Raw genomic sequence first — 24,996 nt, 5'->3', positions numbered from 1 at the left:
GGTGACCTCAGGTTAGTTTTGGTTCAAGATTTGAAGGCTGTCTCAGGACAATAGTCTCAAGGAGTCCTCCAGTCATAACCAATCCAGGAAGTTTGACTTTTTTGTTTGCTTAAGGAATTTGAGGTTCTGCTTCACATTTTTCTCCCATTGTATTGGGGTCTATCCATTGTGGCCCTGATTAGAATGGTTGGTAGTAGTAGCTGGGTACCATCTAATTCTTCTGTTCTCAAGGTAGATGAGGCCATAGTTTGTATAGACTGTCCAGTAGACTAGTTTCTTCTTTGAGTCTTTGGTTTTCCTTCTTTCCCTTTTGCTCCAGATGACTAGAGATCAATTGTGGGCTCTTAGATGGCCACTCATAAGCTTTGAAGACCCCAGACACCACTCACCAAACTAGGAGGTAGAACATAACATTATAAACTACATTATGCCAGTTGAAGGAGATGTTCCATGAGTCTTTTGTCCTAATCCTTCAAACCTAGAAAAGCCATATGCACACCTATGTTCATTGCAGGATTATTCATAATAGCAAAAAAAAAAAAGGAAAGAAACAGCTTAAGTGCCCTTCATCGGATGAATAAATAAGCAAAATGAAGTGCATACATACAATGGAATACTACGAGACCCTAAAACAGTGATGAGTCTGTGAAACATCACATGGATGGATCTGGAGGATGTCATGCTAAGTAAAATAAGTCAATCACTTAAGGACAGATATCGTATGATCCCACTTTTGTAAGAAGACAGGAGTAGATAAATAGAGACCAATGTTCACTGATGTTTACCAGGGATGGGTAGGAGGAGAGGGAGAATCTCACCACTCTCTAGATGGTAGACACTCGGTATTTTTGGTGATGGGAAAAGTAGCACAGAATGAGGGTGTAATGAGCACAGCTTGACCAAAGTAAACAATGGCACTAAGAAGTGTGTAAGAGAAAAGGATGTTTGGGCTAAAAATTATGGCATACATAATTTGGTGACACAACAACAATAATCAAGAAATGCATGTATGGTTACATATGTATGTGTATGGGCATGTATTTGTACAGGTAGGTACCCTCCCAAAAACAAACAAATCAAAAAAAGCCAAACGTGTTGCCACTGAGTCGTTTCTGACTCATTGCAACTCTAGGACAGAATAGAGCTGCCCCATAGAGTTTCCAGGGAGCAGCTGGTGAATTTGAACTGCCAACCCTTTGGTTAGCAGCCTGAGCTTTTATCGCCGCAGCACCAGAGTTCTAGGGTAGGTGCAGGTATGTACATATGCATGCATGGATAGGAGTATCTATCTGTACGTGTACATATAGGTATGTGTGTGCACATGTATATACTCAGAGGACACAGTTCACATACTTCTCAGACATAACCAAATAAATACCTTGTGAGATTGGTTTCCTGGGTTTGAAGGCCTAGGACCTTAGTCTCATGGGACAACTTAGTCAACTGGCATAATATAGTTCACAAAATTCATGTTCTGTATCCTCGTGAGGTAAGTAGCGTCTGTCTTGCGTGTAGCCATTTAAGATACGACTGTTGGTCTCTGCTTATCAAGGGCAAAAGAGAAGGAAGGAAACTAAAGTCTCAGAAAAGAAACTAGTCTATAGTGTTAATAGCCCATACAAGCCACGGCCTCATCTCTCTAATACCAGAAGAACTAGATTGTGCCCGGCTGCTACCACTGACCATTCTGATCAGGGCCGCAATCGATGGACCTTGACAGGATGGGAGAAAAACACGAACACAACTCAAATTTTTAAAATGGCCACTCTTACTGGACCAGTTGAGACTAGAGAACTCCCCGAGTCTATCGCCCTGAGCTACTCTTTAAACCCTGAACCAAAACTATCCCCTGAGGGGATAATAAATAACATATTGGCACACAAAATAAAGGATATTACCCGTGAGTACGGTACTTCATTAAAAAACCATCTATATGAGACCAAAAGGTCAACAATTAGTTTAAAGCAAAAATGAGAAGATAAGGAATTGGGGACACTGGAGCACTGGAGGCGAAACAACCAGAAAGGAAAGAGAACATTGACACATTGTAAAAAATGTAACCTAATGTGATTGAACGATTTGTATAGGAATTGTCAAATGGAACCTAATTGCTGTGTAAACTTTCACCAAAAACACAGTATTATTTTAAAAAACCCAGAAGACCAATCCCACGAGGTGTTTGGTTATGTTTAAGAAGTATCCATAAGTGTACCCCCATGTTCTTCATGGTATGTATGAATATCTATCTGTGCATACGGCCACAGAGATGGGTGTATGTATGCATACACCTATGACAGATTTTCTAACCTTAAGTTGTTCTTGCATTTTTGGAATAAATGCTATTTTAACCATGCTGTACTTTTTTTTTTTTTTAAATACACTGTAGTTATGTTTTACGTAGGATTTTCATATCTTTATTCATAAGTGAAACTGACCTATAATTTTCTTTTTCTGTAGTTGTTTGGTTTTGTAGTCAAGGTTATGCTAGCTTCATAAAGTGAGTTAGGGAACTTTTTGTCTTTTTTGCACTTTCTGGAACAGTTGTACAAGTTCCTTGAAGGTTTGGTAGAACTTGCCTATGAAAGCGTCTGAGCACGGGCCCTCATTTATTTATTGATTTATTTTTATGTGTATGTGTATTAGTTTCCTAGAACTGCTGTAATAAAGTCCTACAAGCTGAGTGGCTTAAAACAACACAAATGTGTTCTCTAATGGTTCTGGAGGCTAGAAGTCTGAAATCAAGGTGTCGGCAGGGCTGTGCGCTCTCTGAAAGCTCTAGGGGAGGAATCCTCCCTTGCCTCTTCTAGCTTCCGGTGACCCCAGGCGTTCCTTGGCTTGTAGCAGCTTAACTCCAATCCCTGCCCCTGTCTTCACGTGGCCCTCTTTCCTCTGTCTCTCTGTGTATCTTTTCTCCTCCTTTTCTAAGCACCAGTCCTTGGATCAGGGCCCGCCCTACTCCAGTGTGACCTCATACACTTAACTAATTACATCTGCAAAGACCCTGGTTCCAAACCAGGTCACGTTCACAGGTCCCGGTGGTTAGGACTTGAACATTCTTTTTTGGGGGCCATAAATTAATCCATACCAGTGTGAATGGGGGAGAGTTCTTCCGTTGCTACTTTAATTTTTATAATAGTCATTGTCCTATTAAAATACCGATTTCTTCTTATGCCAATTTTTGCATTTAATGTTTTTAAATTTGTGTGCTTATAATTCATAATGGGATTTTATTTTAAAATCTATTTGTACGTCTTTGTATTCGCTTTTTCATTTTGTATGTTAATTTTTTTTATGTTTATTTGCATCTTTTATTTAATTTCTGTTAGGTTTATATGTTTGGTTAATCTTTTCAGAGCTTTTGGTTTTGTTAATATTCTCATTTTCTCTCTCATTCTGTTTCATTGATTTCTGGTCCTTTATGTACATTTTATGTATGAGGTAGTAGAAGCTAGAAGATAAGCCGTTTACTCAGGGCCACAGAGTTAAAAAGGCATGGGGCCGCCGTCTTCACTTTTAACACTACTGTAAGTTGCCTCTCACAGTGCTCTCCGGTATTACAGCTGCTTGTCCGTGGCTGTGGGTTGGGTTTATTATTTCTCCCACCAGAGGGCAGGGAAATTGGTGTATTATACTTGCTCGTATTCCTTTATATTGCCTGGCCCAGTGCTTTCCTGTAGTAGATTCCCAAATATTTGTTACTTTGATCTGGTCTTATGACAAGAATAAAGACCATCAGAAAGCATGAAGTCACTTCTGTTTTACAGCTGCTTAACTGTCACTGTACCACACAACCGCATGTAAGCACATTCTTCCCGCTGAGTAGCATAGTAGTTTGCAAATGTTAATCAGGTTTTAAAATTCCATTTGTCATAGAGAATGGGTTATGACCCAGTAATTTTAAAGGCTCTTTTTGTGCATTGGTTAAGAGCTACGACTGCTAACCAAAAAGTCGGCTGTTCAAATCCACCAGCCGCTCCTTGGAAACCCTGTGGGGCAGTTCTACCCTGTCTTCTAGGGTTGCTCCGAGTCAGAATTGACTCAACAGCAGTGGGTTTGTTTATACTTTTTGTTTGTAATATGCAGTTCTGATTTTTACAGGGAAAACACTGGAGGAGCAGGGAGTGACACACAACGTGAAGGCCCTGGTGCTTGAACTGAAGCAGTCTGAAGAGGATGCGAGAAAGAACTCCCAGGTAGAGGAAGAAGAACAAAATGAAGCTGAACTAAAAGAGAAAAGAATACAGAGGACCAAGAGAGGACTGGAAATACTGGCCGAGAGAGGTACACAGACCTTTCGCTGACTAGTTAAAGTGTGTAGTCAAAGGTGACGGTGAGTCATGAAGCTGTGAGGAGTTGTTATGTGTCTCTTTGATTTTTTTCCTAAACAGTCTGATGTTCTTAAGGTTGTCTCTTCCCTGCTCTTTAACATTGAATAGTGAACTTCATTTTGGTTTTGTTGCAGCTGAGATGGTGGTGGATCCAGAAACTACCCCTTACTTAGACATAGCCAACCAGACAGGCAGATCAATCAGGATTCCCCCCTCAGAGAGAAAAGTAAGTACTGTAAGAAGGTTATGGTTACTTCGTAGATTTGCCGTCAGAACTAAGGTCGTTTTCTAGTTATTTTATTGTGTAATGCCTTGAAGGATTAAGGAAGTTTTCTGTCCTGTAAGTCTTGTAAGCGGAGGCTGTGCCATATCATCAGCATTTGGACACGTGAGTCTCGCTGTGGTTCTCAGAGAGTAGTACCAAATGCTTTGTCTTGCTGTCCTCTGGCAGTGATGTTAAGCACACCCAGGGCGTGACCCACTGCCTTCAGGATAGCTGGCTTTCTTTCGCAGCGGTTGGTTTGGTTGACTTATTTTACTAGAGGGCCGTGTCCCCTAGGGTTGTATCTGAATAGGGGGCAGTGGTGCTAGGTAGTTTGGGGAGACTCTGCCAGGTGATTCTGATTATGTCCCCCTTTCCCAGCTATTCTATAATTTTGGTAGGTAGAAGGTGGTTTCCTCTTTGAACATAACCAAAAGGTTCTATAATTTTGGTAGGTAGAAGGTGGTTTCCTCTTTGAACATAACCAAAAGGGTCTTCATAACAGGGTTCTACAGCTTGGACCTTGAGACCAGTTTCTGAGCTGAGGTCCAGTAGCTTCTTCTAATGAAGAGCTCTAAGGACTGTGGGCCAAGTTAATTTCAGTAATGCTGTTTTTAAAGCACAGCTTTGAGTCAGCTTTGCTATGTGGATTATTCTGTTTAAAATTAAGGTTTAAAGTTAAGTTTTAATAAGAGAACTTTATAGCAGTAGCAATGGTGGATTGATGTTTATTTTTCTAAAAATGTTGATGATTCTTTGCCTGTTGCTATTTTATATTAAATGATGATATCCAGATCTTTTTGGAAAACCTTTACAAGATTGAATTATATAAAAATTCAAATCTAAAACAAATTAATGAAGTTAATTTTTTTTTTGATCAGCTTTTAAAAATTGTTTTGGAAATACTGTAATGGACAAATACTTCAAATTTGATAATTAAGAGTAGAGAGTGGAATGCACACTGTCTTTACAAAGGGTGCAAGCATTACTGGCTGCTTTCTTGCAAGTCACATCTGACAGAAGACTGGGAGGTGTAGAGTTAGTGGGTCCTGAAATCAGCTGATGGAGATGACGGGCAGGTGCTGGTCGTGTGACCACAGCAACCACGTTAAATTGAGTGTTTTGTTTCAGTGTTTAAATAAAATAAAGACTTAATTTTTTTTCCTTAATTTTGGCTTTTAGATTTGGTTGTGATCTGCTTTATTTTGGTTTTTTTTGCTTTGTTAGATTTTTAGAATTAATATGCTTTTAATATAATTTGTTTTCTTATAATTTAAAGTGATTTTTTTAAATCCGTATTTTCTCCTAGGCCCTTATGTTAGCTATGGGATATCATGAGAAGGGCAGAGCTTTCCTGAAAAGAAAAGAATATGGAATAGCATTGCCATGTCTGTTGGACGCTGACAAGTATTTCTGGTAGGAACTTTTGTATTTGCTGAATACCAGTTTTACGGAAGATGGCCCAGAGTCTACACAGCACCTTCCCTCCCCCACTGTACACATCAGACTTCAGATTATCACCTGAGACAATGGTTCCTGTGAAATGGTGGTTATGGTGCAGACCAGTTTGGCAATTGTTTCTTCCCTTCGTATTTCTAATTGATCTGCCTTCCCTGTAAAGAAAGTTTTTTACAACAAGCATGTAGGATATCGCCTCTTGTGTGTGACATGTTGTTAGCTGAACTAGGCATTATAAAGTTTCCATCAGCTTTTCACCTAATGGTTTTGTGTGGACATTGATGATCATTCCCCAGGCCATTGTTTTAGTAGAGGCTACAGACGGGTGGTGTTTCATTCCTTCTGCATTTGCTAGCTGGGATTCTTCTATAAAGAAATATTTTTCCTCACCAGATATTTGGTTATGCTGAGGTACAGTTTGTGTAGGAAAAACAGGATGAAATGCTTGGTTCTTCCCCTTCATTTTCTTGTTTTCAGAATAAATGAATTGCTTCTCTTAACATCCTCCAAAGGTGACCAATGAGGTTTTTTTTTTTTCTGAAGTATCGGTGTGAACTCATAGATTTTAACACATGTGATGTGTTTCAAACCTCAGTGCTTAAATTGCCCATCTTTGGCAGGCAGGTGGCTCCTGCGTCGCCTTGACATGATCCTGATAATCTTTGTAGTCTCTGATCTCTGGTGGCCAAAGGTGTTCCAGACTCATCTTGGCGATTTCCTGTCGTCTCAGACTGGGAATCAGAAATTTCCCCGAGGATTCCTGGTTCCTCTCAATGGAAAATGGTATTTAGATACTATAATTCTGGCATACTAAACATTTGAAAAATAGACTTGATATTTGAAAATGGTTAAAAGTTAACTTTAGAATTTCATATTTTGGTGAATTCCCAAGGTTATTATACCGTATACTTTAAGAAGGTGAATACAAATGTTTGTAGTATGCCGGCAACATGGGCCAGGTCCTTTGGGTTTAAATGAACAAATCCCAACTTAAAACAACTTAAGCAAAAAGGGGATTTGTTATCTCATATTCGGGAAGAGAGGGGCAGAGGCAAAGCTGGGATGACTAGAGCCAAGGACTTGGTGCCTCTAGTGTTCTTGTACTGCAACTTTGGCTCTGCTATCTAGTGTTGTGTTCATTTTCTCCACTGCAAATGGTGCAAGTTGTGAGTTGTGTCCTTAAAATTCAGGTAGAATTTTCCATTCCCTTCCACAATCGTTTCTAGTTTTTTATCGTGGAAGAGTTCAAGCACATGTAAAAATGGAGCCTTCAACAGTTATCAAGACATGGCTGATCTTGATTCATCTGTGTGAGCCTTTCTTAAGCTTTGTACACTGGACAAGCCCTTGAAGTAACTTTAAGGTCTTCAGGAACCCCTGAATAAAAGTAACTTTCTCTTTAGCTCATGGTATAGTAATATGTTCCCTGAATGGTAGATACAATAATCCGATAGTAATGCTTTTTTGAGTAGAGAATTGTCTTTTTCCTGAGGATATGATTGGTCTGGCCAATTTACTGGCATACTTTTTGTGTGGTTTCCTCCCTTTCTATAAAGAATATCAACTCTAATGTAAGGCAGTAATGTAGGTGCAGGAAACTTCAGTTATTTCAGTTTCTTTCTTACTTGATTTTGCTTTCTGCCTTCTCCAAGTAGGCTAAAAGTCTCATCCCACTTTCTATTATATAGAATGCTAATAGCTTATTAGTGTCTGGAGGTATGGCATGTAGTATGAACAAGAATAGTTTTTTTCCCTATTTAAAACTAAAAATGCAACTTCCACTTTTGGCCAAGGTAGCGTAATGACTGGATTTCTCATCTCCTGAAACAAAACATTGGAAAAAACATGTGAAACAGTGGTTTTCAGGCAGTGCAGAGCAGTGATCCCTGAGATAGGGGAAACAGTGTGAGCCCTGGGATTGCTCCAGTTTACTGCCTAGAGAGAGCTCCCAGTCTGCAGTGCAAGGAGGGGAAACCCGGCCAGAGCCTCATGGTCTCTTGAGTTGAGGAGATGGAATTAGGAATCCAGGAGGCCTAGATGCCTAGTGTTTGCAGGACAGAGTACTTGAGAGGACTCAGAGCTGCCAGAAGGAGTACTTCGGAGATCTTCAGAGGTCCCCTTTGAGTTTTCTGCTCAGTAATGACCAGCATGTGTATGTGAGGAAACTACCCAAGGCTGAGAGAGACATCACCCAAAAGAAGCAGAAACTTTCTCAGAGCTCACAGAGGGCCAGGAACGGTTTGTATTTCAAACTACAGTGGAAAACTTTGTAATTAAAGGGCATTGGTTAGAGTACCCAGAAGGGTATTGCCTCAGTAGTGGGGCTAAATTAGTCCTAGGCTAAAGGCTTTTCTGGTTCTATGTAACAAAAGTTAAAAGCTGGCTCAGAAAGAATCAAACTATTTTCAGGTAACTTCATCCTGGACAAAGTTCAATAATATTTATAGCAATATAAAAATACCCAGCTTCCAATGAAAAATTACCAGGCATGCAAAGAGGCAAGAAAATAAAAGCCATAATGAGGAGAAAAATCAACCAATAGAAACAGATCCAGAAATGACACAGAAGACAGGATTAGTAGACAAGGACATTAAAAACAGGTATTATAACTGTATTCTGTATGAGCATGTTAAATGGAAACATCAAAGGTACACAAAAGACCCATATTGGACTTTTAAGAAATGAAAACTATAGTGTCTGAGATGAAAAGTACATTGGATGAGATTAACAGCAAATTAAACACTGCAGAAGAGAAGATTAGTAAATTTGAAGACAGAAGTAGAAACTGTCCAAAATGAAACAGAGAAAAAAGATTGGAAAAAATGAACAGAACATCAGCTGTGGGACAACTTTAAGCGGCTTACTAAATGTGTAATTGGAGTCCCTGGAAGGGAAGAGAAGGGGAACAGAACGAAAATTTGAAGATACAATGGTCAATATTTTTACCAGTTTGATGTGGACTATAAACCCACAGATTTAAGAACCTTAATGAACCTCAAGTACAAGAAACCTGAATAAAACTACATCAAGGCACACTATAATCCAATTCCTTAAAACCAGTAATAAAACTAAAAATGACTTTTTAGCCAGCCTTCCTTGAAAAAAGATTAGCTTAGCTTTCCTTTCTTGAAAATAATACCTTTATTTTATACAAAATTCTAAACTTATAAGGCAGACATAATAAACTTCTTTTAAATAATTGGCTTAAGCCCAAATGGGATATTTCTAAAGGTAGGCTTGGTTGGTTTTATTTAAATAAAGATTTTAAATTTATTTTAATTAATGTTTTCAATGTGAAAATTTACTAACAATGTTGTATAGTAAAGCTACTAGTCATAAGCCAAAGCAGCATTAATAAATGTGTAGTCTAAGACCAATTTTATACCAGGCTTTGAGAAAGCATTTTCCTGAGTGACATGATTAGACTCAAATATAGGTCTAATAGTTTTGAAATAATTAAACGGAAGTGTTGATTTCTTGGTCTCTTTTATAGACCTATGTATGCATATTTTTGACACCAAAAGAATGAAATATACCTCCTTAAAGCAAGACTTGCACTTGTTTCTTTACCGTACAATACTGTTTTGGGTCGAGCTTGAGATAAACACGTTGATTTTATTTTCATCTGATATAAGGTGATTTCCGTCCATGCTCTTGGTGCTTATTAAGCGAGAAAGAGCCTGCTGACATGTGTAAGAAATTGAAAACTGGTAAAATGTTCATTGCTCTCCTATAAATGATGGGAGAGTCTTCTGCCATAGAAGTCAGAATGTGTCTAGAAGCAGATCAGTAAATGTCTTCTGGAGTGTAAGATCAGACCATAGTCTTCTCTCAAAGTCAAGTTTTCAGACTGAGTAGAAGATTCAGAGAAAGTGCCCTCACCCAGTCATGTGTGTAAATTATGGTGTATATATTATAGAACATTCATAAACAATAGAAATTTTAAAAGAAAGAGACAAATAAAAACTCTGCTCTGCTGTATTTCTTTTGTGCCCCCGTGGATGGTCTTGTGTGTGCCCTGGAGTGCCCACTTCGGAAACCACTGCTGTGGAGGGCAAATGGCAAATCACATGCCTTTTGGTTTTTCTTTTTTTCAGAGCAGATTTTCATAGGCCAGTTGGGAAGCTTGAGGGCATGTGGACTTCGTAGTTTTATACAAGAGTAGCCTTATTTTTAGTAGAACACTAGTGTGTGTTAACGTATAATGTGTGGTAGCAAACGTTTCCCTTATTTGAGTGTTCAGACCTGAGATCCAGATTTGCATTTTGAATTTTCAATGTAATCACAATTTAAAATCAAAGTGAATAATCTTGATGTCCATCTTTGTCACCACTTCTTTCTGGACCAAAGTGACTTCTGTTTATTGCCTTGTCTTTCCTCTCCCTCTCTCTGTACTTGGGTTCAACCTGCTTCCACAGCTGGAAAGTAGCATTTAGCCTCCACATGGGCCCTCAGAAATTAGCTAGGCATTGAAACCTGGTGTCTTCTGGATTTTTTCCCCCCAGCTTGAATGTCATTGAACGTGATTGCCAGGTCAGAGTCTTCATCAGTTGAAGCCTCTTGGTGAATAGTGAGTTTCGTGTGTGCCTTTTTCCAGCAGAGGTCCTTAACCTTGGCTGAACATTGGACTCACTTGGGAGATTCTAGAAATACAATTCAAGGCCCCACCCCCAGAGATTTTGGTTACAATTAGTCTAGTTGGGGCCCCAGCATGAATATCTCTCAAAAGAAAAAAAAAAAGGTTCCTCATGTCCAGGTAATTCTGATTTGCAGTCAGGGTTGGGACACTTGCTTTGAGGCGAAATCTGCCCATATTTGCTGAGCAGCTCTGACCTAGTGGCCCAGGTCTCCACTCCCTGCCAAGGCCTCTTTACCAGCATAGCAAGGGTGGGGGTGTTGGGTTTGTGTGCTAGGGTAGATGGTGTTAAGGTGCTGTTCCTGAGCCCCAACTTCTTTTTTCCCACTGAAGGGATGCAGATTATATAGTCCTGTCACTGACACTGGGGATTGTGTTTCTCTGTTTTAGATTAGTCTGTCCTTGAGAATACACCAGTGCCTAGAAAAGAATTCCAGTCATTCACAAAACGATCTATAATGCTGATTTTAATGGCGATCCTTCCTTTTTCCTTCACAGTGAGTGCTGCAGAGAACTGCTGGACACAGTTGATAACTATGCAGTGCTCCAGCTGGATATAGTGTGGTGCTACTTTCGCTTGGAGCAACTGGAATGCCTTGACGATGCAGAAAAAAAATTAAACTTGGCCCAGAAATGCTTTAAAAATTGCTATGGAGAAAATCATCAGAGACTGGTCCACATAAAAGTATGTTCCTGTAACTTGTTTTGTGTGTTGTTGAATTCATTTCTAGAATTGATGTTTATTCCTCTTAAAGGATTTAGACTACTGCCAAAAGGTGCTTTTATTTGACAATAGTGTATAAAGTGTGCTCTTTTAAAGCTATATTACATTTTGAAAGTGGTTGTTAAACGTCTTTTGTCCATGCAGTATTTAACCCAGAAGAACAGTTTTCTAGTCACAGGACCCCAGGGGTGGTCACCCTCAACCAAAGGGAAACCGGTGACATGTCAGTGCCCTGTGGAGTCTAACGGAAGATTGAAGTGCAGGAAACAGACATTTGTCTAGTAGCAGTTTACACGGATGTGCCACAGCTCAAGAGCTGGGACTTGAATAAGGATTTTTCTGAGGTGCTGGCAACAAGTCACCAAATTCTGCCTGGAAATTGCAGGGCAGCATAAGATATCCCTGGTTTTGGTTTTTGCATACTTCCCTACTGACCAGAAGGTCGCTGACCTGGGTGTCTGGGGACCCTGACTTTCACCGCCTGCAGTAGTGACTGTATGTAAATGTTAGGCATACTACTTGGCCTCTGTGGAGACAAAGGGACCTACAGATGTGATTATTACATTTTTTTTTTTTATAGTTAGAGGTAAAACAATTATCCTTTTCCCTTTTCTCATTTTAGGGAAATTGTGGTAAAGAGAAGGTATTGTTCTTAAGACTTTACTTGCTTCAAGGTATCCGAAACTATCACAGTGGAAATGGCGAAGAGGCTTGCGAGTATCTCAACAAGGTAACCAAATGAACACTCCAAAGTTGTTACCATTTTCTCCTGCTTTTTATTTCTGATACCCAGAAGTGTTTTATAAACATAATAGTTTGTGGTTTATGAGAAATGTGTCTCTCTCTCTCTCCCTCACATTATTATAAAGAAACCTCAAAACCCAGTGACTTTGATTAGGTAAAAGCTATTGCTCTCGCCTCTAATAGTAAAGGTGAGCCAGCCAGGCCGCAGAGCAGGAGAAGAGGGTCCAGGGCAGCCTCCTCAGAGAGATGACCAGGAGCTGGGCCACCACTTCCGCCCACATCCATGGGCCTGGACTTTACCACCCACCCACCTGCAAGGGTGTGAGGGCTGGACAGCCAGGTGCACAGCTCAAGTTCCAGGGGTTAATTACAGTATTGTAGAGGGTAATGGATACTAGTCCCTGCTATAACACCCAGCCTGTTTTCTCACTCTCTGTCATGTATGAGTTATGTGAGCACAGATAGTGTTGTTTCTCTCCATTTGTACTAGTTGATAACAGGTCATATTTAGAGATTTTCTCTAAAATCTGGCACACCCTAATTCATTTGGGTACAGTCTAAGTTCTTCCAGCTTTAGCTTTACATGGAGCCTAACATTCCTATAGTGATAATGACCCTTACCTTTTTCCCTTTTTTTTTTTTTTTAGGCACGTCAGCTCTTTAAGGAGCTATACATTGATCCATCAAAAGTTCATAATTTGTTGCAGCTGGGATTCACGGCACAGGAAGCCCGGCTGGGCCTGAGGGCATGTGATGGGAATGTGGACCATGCAGCCACCCATATCACCAACCGCAGAGAGGTACTGGGACCGGCCGGGCCCCACCTGCCTGAGGCTCCGCCTTGTTCTTTGAGTAGCTTGTGAAGCTTGAGGCAGGTAGATTTTATCTTCTGAGATGCCTTAGTTTTCTTGAGTATGCGAGAACAGAAAAAGATCATCCCATAGTAGGTATTAATACCAAGGAGTTTTTTTTGTTTTTCAAGTTTCTAAGTCAGATTTAATTTAATTTCGAAGAAATCTGATTTTCTGTACTTTACGAAGCTAATAACAAGGAACTCTGTCACTGCGATATGGGAAATAAGGAGAAACTTGTCTTTCTTAAATACATTGATTATTTGGCAGTCAGTTTGTTTAGTTTTATTCCCTTTTACGGTGGCAGGTAGCTCATTGGCATGGTTATGCACACAACTGTCTATCTCTTTTTTTTTTTTTTAAATCATGGCATATTCCTGGAAACTATTGTGAAGACGACTGTTTTTCCATGAGAATGTTGTGATAATTTAGAAATGTGAGTCCAGTCATAGGAACAGTTAGCATACCGTTAGGAAACCAAAGGCACAAAACTGTTGATCATTTAAAACATTCAGAAATAAGAACATTATAAAAGAGTTACGGAGAGAATTTTGGAGTTGGAGGGAGCCTTAGCAAACCCAGCGTGCCAGTTTTACAGTGAAGTAACTGAGGTCCGGAGAGAATGATGGGATTCTTAGTGGTAGAGCATTGTTCATATTAATACAAGAAGCTGGAAGTAGATTTTCCCACAGGTCCTTTCTAGCTGTAAACTCCAGCCATAGAAGTCTCTGGAATCTCCCCAATATGTATTCTCTCCTTTTTCCCTTTTTGCTCAGTACCAGGGTTAACCCTGAAGGAGAGCAGCAGCCTGAGGTGGTATTTGGAAGGGGCAGGAGAGCCCAGTGTGCTGGGTGGGAGTAGATTTCTGCACTGATTACATGGTGGTCAGTCCAAAGGGTGTTCAGGTTCCTCTGGCTGTGTTAGTCATCCTTCTCCCAGTCTGCCCCGACTGGCTTCCTAAATCATGTTCCACTGGGTCTTGCTATAGAAGTCAGTGAGGAGGTAAAGGCACAGGCTATGAAAAACTAAATTCTGTGTGTTTGTATTTTACGTAGTCTAATTTAGTAACAGCATTGACAGGGAGATACCAGAAATTGAAGCTGGATTCAGGAGAGGCTGTGGAACAGGGATGTCGTTGCTGATGTCACATGGATCTTGGCTGAAAGCAGAGAATATCAGAAAGATGTTTACCTGTGTGTTATTGACTCTGCAAAGGCATTCCAGTGTGTGGATCATAACAAATCGTGGATAACATTGTGAAGAACGGGAATTCCAGAACACTTGATTGTGCTCATGCAGAACCTGTACGTAGACCAAGAGGCAGTCATTTGAACAGAACAAGAGGATACTGTGTGGTTTAAAATTGGGAAAGGTGTGTGTCAGGGTTGTATCCTTTCACCATACTTACTCAATGTGTATGCTGAGCAAATAATCTGAGAAGCTGGACTATGAAAAAAAACTTGGCATCAGGATTGGAGGAAGACTTGTTACCAAACTGCAATATGCAGACGACACAACCTTGTTTGCTGAAAGTGAAGAGGACTTGAATCACCTACGGGTGAAGATGAAAGACTGTAGTATGGGTTATACCTCAACATAAAGAAAAGAAAAATTCTCACAACTAGACCAATAAGCAGCATCTTGATAAACGGAGAAAAGATGAAATTTGTCAGGATTTCATTTTACTTGTATCCACAATCAACACCCATGGAAGCAGCAGTCAAGAAATCAAATGACATATTATGGTGGGCAAATCTGCTGCAAAAGATCTCTTTTAAAGTGTTAAAAAGCAAAGATGTCACTTTGGGGGCTAAGGTGCGCCTGACACAAGCCATGGCATTTTCAATCACCTCATATGCATGCCAAAGCTGGACAATGAATAAGGAGGACCGGAGAAGAATTGATGCCTTTGAATTATGGTGTTGGCAGAGAGTATTGACTATACCAAGGACTGCCAGAAGAACAAATAAATCTGCTTTAGAGGAAGTACAGCCAGAATGCTCCTTACAAGTGAGGATGACGAGACCTTGTCTCACGTACTTTGGACATATTAGTAGGAGGGACCAGTCCCTGGAGAAACCTGGAGGGTCAGAGAAAAAAAAGAAGACCTTCAATGAGATGGATCGACCACAGTGGCTACAATAGACTCAAACGTGGCAGTGGTTGTGAGGGTGGCGCAGGACCAGGCAGTGTTTCGTTCTGTTGCACGTAGGGTTGTTCTGTGTTGTAACTGACTCGATGGCACCTGACAACAACAGTTCAGTTCTAATAGACAAGCAAATATTGCTGCTATTGCATTTGTTACTTGACTATTATTTGATTATAAGATTTTATTAGCATTTGGAAAGCCAGTGTTTTAAAAAGAGATGGTTTGAAAAATAATTTTCAGTATAATTATTCCTTACATTTGTATAATACTTCCTAAAACATCCTCACAATCATGACATCACTCAGTTCTGCCTGTGAGCACCTATGAGGCCCCTGGGGCAGATAATTCTCATTTTACAAATGAAGAAACTGTGGCTCAAAGACTGACTTTTCTGGGGTCAAAGCTGTAGTGAAAACTTCGCTTTTCTTGTACGCTTTCCCTGTCCTCTATGAGACGAAGATTTGATTTGTTGCTACAAAAGCTTCTGAAGAGCCAAGAGAGATAAAAAAGTAGTAAAAGTTGCCACTTCACTTCTGTAACTTTGTAAGGAAAAGTCAGTATTTTAAAAATACAGTGGAGTCGTGTCATATAAAGATAATGCGTGTAGTATGGTTGACCCTGCTCACTCTTCTATTCAGTGGGTGTGTATTAGTTGGATACTTTTGGCTAAAAGCAACAAAATACCCAGTTCAGACTGGTTTAAACCAAAAAAGAAATTTAAAGGCCAGAAGTGGAATAGATTTTAAGATTACTAGTTGATTCGGTGGCTTAACAGTGTCACTGAGGACATGGTTTCTGTCTCCGCCCTGCCTTCCCCTGTGTTACCAATGTCATGTGATCATACCAGGAGGGGATAGAGTGCCCAGAAGCATCAGTGAGCATCCTTGGCTTCTCACCATGAACCAGTCACCGGCCAGGGTAGTGCCACAATCTGATTGGCTTAGGCCTGTGGCAGGAGAGAAGGGATTACCCTCAATAGTACAGCCCATTAAGGGCCTACTTCTGGAGCTGGCCAGTCTCCCAAGCCTTAGAGAGGGGTGGGTGAACGCTGGGAAGACAAACACCGTGTCCCCTAGAAGGTAAACTTGGGTTGGAGCCCAAGATGCTAGCTCTAGGTGTGAGCATCATCTCACTGAGCCGAGTGTAATATATAATTCTTAAAATCATTTTTCATGCAGCATGGCCCTGAGTACAGGCCAATTTCTCACTTGTTGGAAGAAAGCGAGCCTGAAAAAATGGGGTCAGCTATGGTGCTGACATACTGATGCTGTGAGAGTCGGAGAAGCAGCCTCCCCGAGAGGTTTTCATGGGTGACTGTGATCATCCACGGCCCTCAGCCCTGACCTAAGAGACTAGTTCGCATAGGAGATCTGACTTTATGTATCCATCAAATATTTCAGTACCGTACTCAGTCATTTGGTTTATTTTATTTCTCTAACTCTGTTATAAAGAGGAGCAATCAGAAAGTAATTTCCTCAGAATGTTTATCCACCTGATTAAAAGAAACCTGGCTTAGACAGCATTACTTTTGTGATTAAAGAAAAAATGTTCTTTGAGGCGCCGACTTTGTGTCAGCTTTGTGTTGGGTATGCCTGAGTCCTGTGTCTGCTTGAATGCTATGCATGTTTCTTAGCCTTTTGAAAAATGGAAGAAGCTGTGATTGAAACAGAGGATGGGGCAGGCTAAAGGCATCTTACCTGGGGTCTGTGTGTGAGTAGAGGCATGAAAGTCAAAATGAGCGATACTTTGGCTGGGACTACAGCAAAGAGTAATTTTGTAGCCGGATAAGGTCAGCTTAGAGGCGCTGGGGGTTGAAGAGTTGAGTGTCAGAATGTCAGGAGTAGGTGGGTGGGACGGCCAGTCCTGTGCTGTGCAGGAGGGTGGGTGGGAGAGACTGGCCCCTCAGAGACGGAGGACTCCTCCGGGCAGGCAGCGGGGGAGGCTCTGTTGGAGCCCAGGTGAGAAGGCAGTTCTGGCAGTGCTGTGGCTCACCCAGTTAGGTTCTCTGGAGTTTTAAACAGGAAATGACAAGCTGTTTTCAACTGTCACTCGTCAGCCAGGTGCTTCTGCGGACCCTGTGTGAATTTTTGGTTCCTCGGTGATGTTTCCTTTCTTTCCCTAAGTGATGAAGTCACATTCTCACTGTGAGGAAGAAGGTAGAGGGCCACTTGCTTGGGCTGAGCCCCGAAGGCAGGAGACACAGAGGAGTAGATGCCTGAGAGGGAACGGTGTTTTCTCCCCAGCTCCTGCACTCAGGGTGGGGGCTCTTCTCCCCAGGAGTCCCTCCCGGGAAGGACCCGGCAGCCACCAGGGGGCGCAAGAGCCCCCCCCCCCCCCCCAGCTCCCTGGCCGTGCTCAGACCTTGGCAGGCGTCTTAACTTCTTGAAAGATTTCTGTTTCCTCATTTGCAAAATGATGAGGTTGGATTAACTTCATGGTTTTGAAACGTTTTCTTTTTAGCAGCAGTTTCATGCAGTGCCCCTGTTTAGAAAACAAATCCAGAGCTCTTCCGATTGGGGCCGGGTGGGTGGTGGGAAGAGGCTAGACCCCCCGCCGGCGTTCCTAGGCTCCTGCAGCACCAGGTATCTCCAGGAAACAGGGTTGAGAACCGTGGGTTCAGATTGTCTCTGATGCCAGCTCACTTTACGATTTGGTGGGCTTCACATGGAATGCTTGCCCCTAGGAGGCACCTGAGACCTTCCTACTGAGAGCGTCAGAGGGTCCGCAGCAGGCGCCAGGGCCCCGCCCGCAGAGTCCCATTGGAGCAAGAGCCCAGGGGGTGGGCGAGAGGCCGAGAGCCGACCCCCCAGTGCAGGGGCTTTTCTCCTCCCCTTGACTTGCACTGGCCGGCCCTCCGGAGAGGCGCTCAGGTACCCAGTAGACCTCTCCTCACCCGCAGCACGCAGGCTGCTTGACTGGGGGAATAGGTAAAGAAGGCTCACCACTCTGCCTTCTGTTTTGCTTTTTGCTTTGTCTGGCAGCCCCAGGAGTCCTACAGAGCGTAGAATTAGAAGGCTTTCTGTGACATTTCAGTCTCTAACTCAGTGTGACTTTGCTGTTTTCCTAAAGGAATTGGCCCAGATAAGGAAAGAGGAAAAAGAGAAGAGACGCCAACGCCTGGAGAACATCAGCTCTTTGAAAGGAATGGGCTACTCCACACAGGCAGCCAAGCAGGCCCTTCGCCAGGCCAGTGGGGACCTGGATGGAGCCCTGAGGGTAACCCCTAGCCCCCGCCCACGCCACTTCTGTACCAAGCACCCTCCTGCTGCTTTTCTGTATAGGTAGCTCACCAGGGCCCTTCTTGGTTCATGGAGCGCATGACTGGGGGCTCTTAATTCCTCTTTTGAACCTAAGGGTCAGTGTTCTTCATTCTCTCACCTAGTTACAGAACCAGAGTGGCGGGCCCTGCTGGGAGCTTGGCCAGCCCTCCCTGGCTAGGGACACGCCACCCCTCCACAGTTCAGTGGAGCCCACCAGAGAAAAAAAAACTGCTGCCGAGTCTATTCCGACTCATAGGGACACCATAGGATTTCTAAGGCTGTAAATCTCTAAGGAAGCAGACTGCCGCATCTTGCTCCCGAGAAGCTGCTGCTGGTTTCAAACCACTGACCTTTTGGTTAGCAGTCAGGCCCTTTAACAACTGCGGCACCAGGATGGAGCCCATAAGAGCCCATAGGCAGGACTTTTTGTCAGATTTCGGTTTGTAGCAGAAATTTGAATAGTAAACAAGTAGGCGTAACGTCCACAGTGGAGGAAGAGGGCATTGTGTTATACTTAAGCTTCCACTGTTGGGAGAATGGTAATTAACATTTTAGTATTTTTTTAATATAATTTTTTTGAGTTAAAATTTTTATTGAATATCTAGCTTTATTTACTTATTTTGGAGCCCTGGCAGCACAGTGGTTAAGCTTGGCTGCTAAAGGTCGGCAGTTCAAATCCACCAGTGGCTCCTTGGAAACCCTATGAGGCAGTTCTCTGTCCTGTAGGGTTGCTACGAGTCAGAATTGACTTGACGGCAACGGGTTTGGTTTTTTGGTTTTGATAGTATATGGTGGCAAAGGAGCTTTTTAAAAAAATCAGCAGAAATGAAAAAACTGGTTGGGATCCAGATTACTAGTAATGTTACTTGGGTCTGTTTCCTTTCCAAGTTTTGTTCAACAAGCATATTAAATCCGTGATGGGGACAGGTGCTGTGCCGAGTGCCAGCCAGGTGATGTGGGGACAGTTTCTGCCCTCAGGGACCCAAAGGATAGTGGACAGGGAGAAAACATGGTGAGACAGGGCTGCTAGGGTCGAGCGAGGGCGGGGTGGGGTGGGGGAAGGGTTTCAGGAGTAGGGGCCTGGGGTTGAGTAGCGAGGGTATTGGGAGTTGGCCAGTAACAGTGGGAGGAGAAGGCTTGAGGCAGCAACCAGCGGGAGGGGTTGGAGGTCTGAGAGGGCAGAGGTACCGGAGGAGCTGCTCAGAGTCCTTGGGGCTGAGAGTAGGTTAGGAGCATTCTGGGGGCCTGGCGGGGGCCAGAGATAAGGCCAGGCAGGTGGACAGGGCCAGGGTGGCAAGTGCCATCTTATTTGTCCTGCTCGGGAGTTCACATTTGACCCTGCAGGCAGCTAGGAGCCAATCCTACCTTTGTCCTTTATATGCTGCCCTTTATATGCCTGTTCCACGCCTCAGAAGGCTACATAAGTCAGGGTTGTTTTTTCTTTTTTTGGTTTTGTTTTAGTTAATAGACTTTATATTTTAGAACCATTTTATGAGGTTTACTAACAGAGCAGATAGTGCAGGGAGTCGTCCCCCCCGCACTGCCCCGTTTTTCCTGGTAACGTCTTTCCCTCTGTGGTGTGTTTGTTACTGTTGGTGAGCCCACACTGATGCCCTAGTATTAACTGAAGTCCGCGGTCTGCAGTAGGGCTCACTCTGTGCTGTACAGATGTGCGACGCCTTGTGGCCACCTTACACTGCAGGCAGAGTAGGTCACTGCCCTGAAGGTGCTCTGTGCCTCTGTTTTTTTAAATACATGTTTTTAATTAAATTTTTTAAAATTTGACTGTCTAGTTTTATTTATTGTGTTGGAGAAATATGAAAGAGGTAGGAAATTCTGAATATCTAGAGGGAGGGATGGGGCTCAAAACTCGTTTTTAGTTATATGAGTAGTGCATAAATATCTGCTTATTGTACAAGAGTCAGCCGGTGTGGAAGTGTTTAGTGTTATAAAGGAAGTTCCCCAAAAGGGTTCTTTAAAGTTAGGAGTAAGTGTTGTGTGGCAGAGACAGGAAGGTCAAATGAAGTGTGTATCCCCTGCCTGACATTTTCAGCCTATAGGACACGACGTCTTTGAAGGATAAGCGTACACTGGGCCGCCCTGACCTGCTTAAGAACCCTTCCTGTTCGTAGCTCCTATAACTTGTGGCCCCTGAGTCTGAACTCTGTTTTCTTGCGGCACTTCTCCCACCTGCTCTCTGCACCTTGTCCCTTCATGCTTCCTCAGTGCTGATGTTACCTTTTGCAGGAAGCCTCTTTGGACAGTGGCCTCCCTGGCCCCCAGCCTGGGTGAGGTGTCCCTTTTCTCTGCATCCATAGTACCCTTTGCAGAGCCCCTCACGATGACCTGTAACCAACTGCTGGTCCTGCTAGTTGACTGAGGACGGGGATGTGCCTGAGTAGTGGGTCACAGGTGCTCAGTCTTCATGATCAGTAAAGGGTATTCCTGTGTGTTTCTAGATTCTTCTCAGTAATCCCCACATGTGGTGGTTAAATGATTCAGATCCTGAACCCAGCAGTCCTCAGGAAAGTCCTTCCCAGGAGAATATTAACCAAGTAAGTAAGCATGCACTGTGCCCTGTGGGCTTGCCAGCCTCACCTGTGGGTCTGCTGGGGTTGCAGGGCTGAGTGGGGGAGCTGAACTTGTGGTGTCGTAGCTCTGGGGGCTGCCCTGGAGGCCACCCAGGTGGGCGGGGAGGGGCAGGAGGTGCGTCCTGGTCCTTGGAGAGCAGGGACAATGAGAAGGCAGCTTTCTTCTTTCTTGAGGGTTTCTCCTCTCTCTTATGCACACCACTTTGTGCATCAGCCGACTTTTCTCTTAGCCCCATTTCTCTGCCCGTGACCTTAAAGGAGGTCACAGTTTCTCTGAAACACTGTCCAGCTTTGTGCCTGGAGTGATAAATGGATGCTTTTGCTAGCCCACACCCACAAATGAGTATGCCTAGTCCATGTCATGGCTTAATTAACGGTAGTAGTAATTAGAGTCCCCAGACACTTTTCTCTCAGCCTCTGTGGTTGGATCCTGTTCCTGAGATGACTGGGCGCTGATCTGTTTGGCTCAAGTTTTCCTAGATCCTTTCCAGCGGCTTCAAACCCATATTGGTGCTAAAGAGTGATGTGTAGAGAAAGGGCAGCGATGTGCGTGGAGTGAGGCTGTCCTTACTTTCTGTGGGTGACGGGTGTTATACTGGACCAGAGGTCAGGCCAGCACTGGAGGGCTGAGGTCGCTGCCACCCTCTGTGTCCCCCCCAGCTGGTATACATGGGCTTTGATGCCGTTGCTGCCGAAGCAGCGCTGAGAGTGTTCCGGGGAAATGTCCAGCTGGCAGCCCAGACCCTTGCGCACAATGGCGGGAATCTTCCTCCTGACCTGCAGCTCTCAGCAGAAGATTCTTCATCAACGCCATCCACATCCCCTTCCGGCTCTGCAGGTATGTCTGAAGTCTCTGAATTCCGCGTGGGGAGCGGTGTTCCCTGTGAAGTCAGAGCCTGACGTATCGAGAAGGCGACCCGGCAGGGCCAGTGTGACGGGGTGGTCCGTGCAGCCCTTCCGTGAGTTTTTCTTCTCTCCTTCTCAGTTAACTCACTGCTGCAGTGCTTTATTGTAGGTACTTCTAGTGGCTCGACAGATGAAGATATGGAGACAGAGGCGGTCAACGAAATACTGGAAGATATTCCAGAACATGAAGAAGATTATCTCGACTCAACCCTGGAAGATGAAGAAATTATCATTGCAGAGTACTTATCCTATGTGGAAAACGTAAAGTCTGCAGCAAAGAAAGACTAAACGATGGACAGAGATAGGTACTAAAAGTTTCTGCTTATAAATTCTATCATTGTGAACAGTCTAAGCAGATCTTGTTTTCTTCTTATTTTTCATCTGCTTTTGCCACAAGAGTAATTCCTACTTGGGTGTGGGGCAGGCGAGGAGCAGCGGTGAGGGGTCCTGGCCGGTAATGGGTGGTCGTGGGGAAACAGCTGCCTCCAGCCTGACTCTTGCTGTTTCTTCTGCCTTCGGGTTCTGTGCCCCTCACTCCACCCTCCCTGCTTGGCTTCTTCTCACCCAGAAATGGGACGGCGCTGGGGCCAGGTTGGTGCTGGAGAATGGGGTGGTCACTGCCGAAGGCCTTCAGGGGCAGGTTATGGAGGGAGTGTGTCCTGGGTCTGCTGCCTCCCCTTCGTCCTGTCCAGCCTTCCTGCCGGCTGGGGCCCGCGGTAGATTCTGCTCCTTGTTCCCATGGTGCAGCCTCTCCTTGTCAGCCCCACAGCTTCCTGCCCACCCTTACCACCTGCCCCTAAAACTGACCTTTCAGTCTTCAGTCACTCCAGGCACTTAAAACATTGCTTTATGCTCTTTGTTATAGTAAAATACGCACTTGAAATATAAGGTTGAAATTTTGAGTTTATTTAAAATTGCTCTTTACAAAAAAAATCTCATTAAATGGGAAAGTCACGAATGTGAACCAGAGCAACTACTGTTCTTGTTTGTTTGTTTTGGTTCAGACCTTCATTCTCTCAGGAGGTAGACATAATGGTTTCTTTTTTTTTCCAATATTTTACTGTGGTTTCGGTGAAGGTTTACACAGCAGGTTAGGTTCCTGTTGAACAATCTCTACACAGATTGTTCGGTGACATTGGTTAAATTCTTCAAACTTCTTAGAGTGAACAGTTTTAGATTCTAGTTGTCAAAATGAGCTCCTTGCTAGGTCAGATGCCTCTCAGGGATTCTGATACCTTTTCTCCAAGGCTTTGTAGGTTTTGGTATATGTATTACAGAAGACTGTTTCTAAGGGTGTTAAATTTTCAGGGCACAGGTCTGCAGTCTCACTGCACCACGCATTCCCTAGTAGATGGGAGTTAAGTGGAAATCAGCTCCAGCACCTAGGACACACTGGCAGCAACCAGGTGCTGAATGAATCAAGTGCAAGATTTATTACTGAGCCCACCTGCTCTCGCAAAAGCCACTGGAAGCCCCTATGGCTGAGGGCAGAATGTGCCAGACTGTTGCTGTCAAAGGGCTGAAGTAATTCAACTTTTTCAATTGAAAAAGTTTGGGTGGGTGGAAATCTTTCCCTTTTTTTATTTTTATAATATGTTTTATTTTTGTTGTTGATAATATACAGAGCAAAAAATACACGAATTCAGCAGTTTCTACATGTACAATTCATTGACATTGGTTACATTCTTCGAGTCGTGCAACCATTCTCACCCTCCTTTTCAGAGTTGTTCCTCCCCCATTAACATAAATTCTCTGCCCCCAACGATTCCTCTGTAATCTTTCCAGTTGCCCTTGTCAATTTGATCCATATACCCAAAACCCATTGTCACTGAGTCGATTCCAACTCATAGCAACCCTATAGGACAGAGTAGAACTGCCCCATACAGTTTCCAAGAGTGGCTGGTGAATTCAAACTGCTGACCATTTGGTTAGCAGACAAGCTCTTAACCACTTTGCCACCAGATAGATAGATCTGAAAAGTGCATAATGCTCAAGGCAGACGTTCTTTACTAGTTAAGCCAAACTATTATATGATTTTAAGAAGACTTTAAGAGATATTTTCGGTTTAAGGTTTAAAGATTATCTCAGGGCAGTAGTTTCAGTTCCATCCAGCCTCCATGGCTCCAGAAAGCCTGGGGTCCATAAGAAATTGAAACTCTGTTCTGCATTTCCCCCTTTTGATCAGGATTCTTCTGTAGAATCTTTGATCAAAATGTTCAGTAACGGTAGCCGGGTACCATCCAGTTCATCTGATCTCATGGTGAAGGAGGCAGTTGTTCATGGGGGCAATTAGCCACACATCCATTTCCTCCTCCTATTCCTGACTCTGCTTCTTCCTCTGTTGCTCCAGGCGAATAGAGACCAATTGTGCCTTGGATGGCCCTTTGCAAGCTTTTAAAACCCAGGTACTACGCAACTAACTAGGAGGTAAACAGAAGCACTGAGCATGTTACTAGGCCAGTTAACTGGGATGGTCCAAGAAACCATGACTGCAAACCTCCAAACCAAGAACGAAATCCCATGAGGCGTTTGGTTGTGTATAAGCAGCTTCAGCAGTTACTCTTTTTTTTTTTGTCGTTGTTGTAAATATATCTCACAACTTTGCCAGTTCAACTTTTCGCAGGTGTATAATGTACTGATAGCAATTACAGTAATCGGCTGTGCAACCCTACCCTTAATCATTGCAGTTTTTCCATCACCGTAACCAAAACTCAGTACTCCACAGGCCATAACCTCCCTTCCCTGTTCCCTCCCACCCCTGGTAACCACTAATAAACTGGTCTCTCTATATTTGCCTTTTCTTGTCTTTTTATACAAGGGAGGTCATGCAGTATCTGTCCTTTTATGAGTGATCAGCATAATGTTTTCCAGCTCCATCCATATTGTAGCATGTATCAAGACTTCGCTTCTATTGGCTGAGTAGTATTCCAATGTATGTAAGTACCACATTTTGTTTATCCATTCATCTGTCTGATGGGTATTTAGGTTGTTGCCACAGTTTGGCTATTGTGAACAGGCTGCAGTGAACATTGGTGTACAAGTCTCTCTTTGAGTCTCTGCTTTCAAGTCTTTTGGGTACATACCTAG

The 24,996-nt window shown here is 43.2% G+C and overlaps 1 protein-coding gene across 5 annotated transcripts in view; it reads left to right on the top strand.

Annotated features, from left to right (window-relative positions):
- Positions 1-24,812, top strand: part of NUB1 (negative regulator of ubiquitin like proteins 1) — a 37,212-nt gene extending 12,400 nt beyond the window's left edge. For 3 of the 5 annotated variants that reach the window (XM_049861953.1, XM_049861955.1, XM_049861950.1), the window contains exons 6-15: positions 4,099-4,281; positions 4,463-4,554; positions 5,900-6,006; positions 11,183-11,369; positions 12,031-12,138; positions 12,800-12,952; positions 18,222-18,368; positions 20,872-20,967; positions 21,664-21,841; positions 22,019-24,699. In XM_049861953.1, coding sequence (XP_049717910.1) covers positions 4,099-4,281; positions 4,463-4,554; positions 5,900-6,006; positions 11,183-11,369; positions 12,031-12,138; positions 12,800-12,952; positions 18,222-18,368; positions 20,872-20,967; positions 21,664-21,841; positions 22,019-22,197 — 1,430 coding nt within the window. In that variant the 3' untranslated portion in view covers positions 22,198-24,699. Of the gene's footprint in view, positions 1-4,098; positions 4,282-4,462; positions 4,555-5,899; positions 6,007-11,182; positions 11,370-12,030; positions 12,139-12,799; positions 12,953-18,221; positions 18,369-20,871; positions 20,968-21,663; positions 21,842-22,018; positions 24,700-24,727 lie in introns of those variants that run through there. The other 2 variants (XM_049861951.1, XM_049861952.1) reach the window with 2 other exon arrangements.
- Positions 24,813-24,996: the final 184 nt, after the last annotated feature.

The sequence above is a fragment of the Elephas maximus genome, chromosome 20 (genome assembly GCF_024166365.1).
Source record: "Elephas maximus indicus isolate mEleMax1 chromosome 20, mEleMax1 primary haplotype, whole genome shotgun sequence".
Taxonomy (NCBI): Eukaryota; Metazoa; Chordata; class Mammalia; order Proboscidea; family Elephantidae; genus Elephas; species Elephas maximus.
The sequence above is the reverse complement of the archived record's forward strand: the minus strand, read 5'-3'. Positions and strand labels throughout refer to the sequence as shown.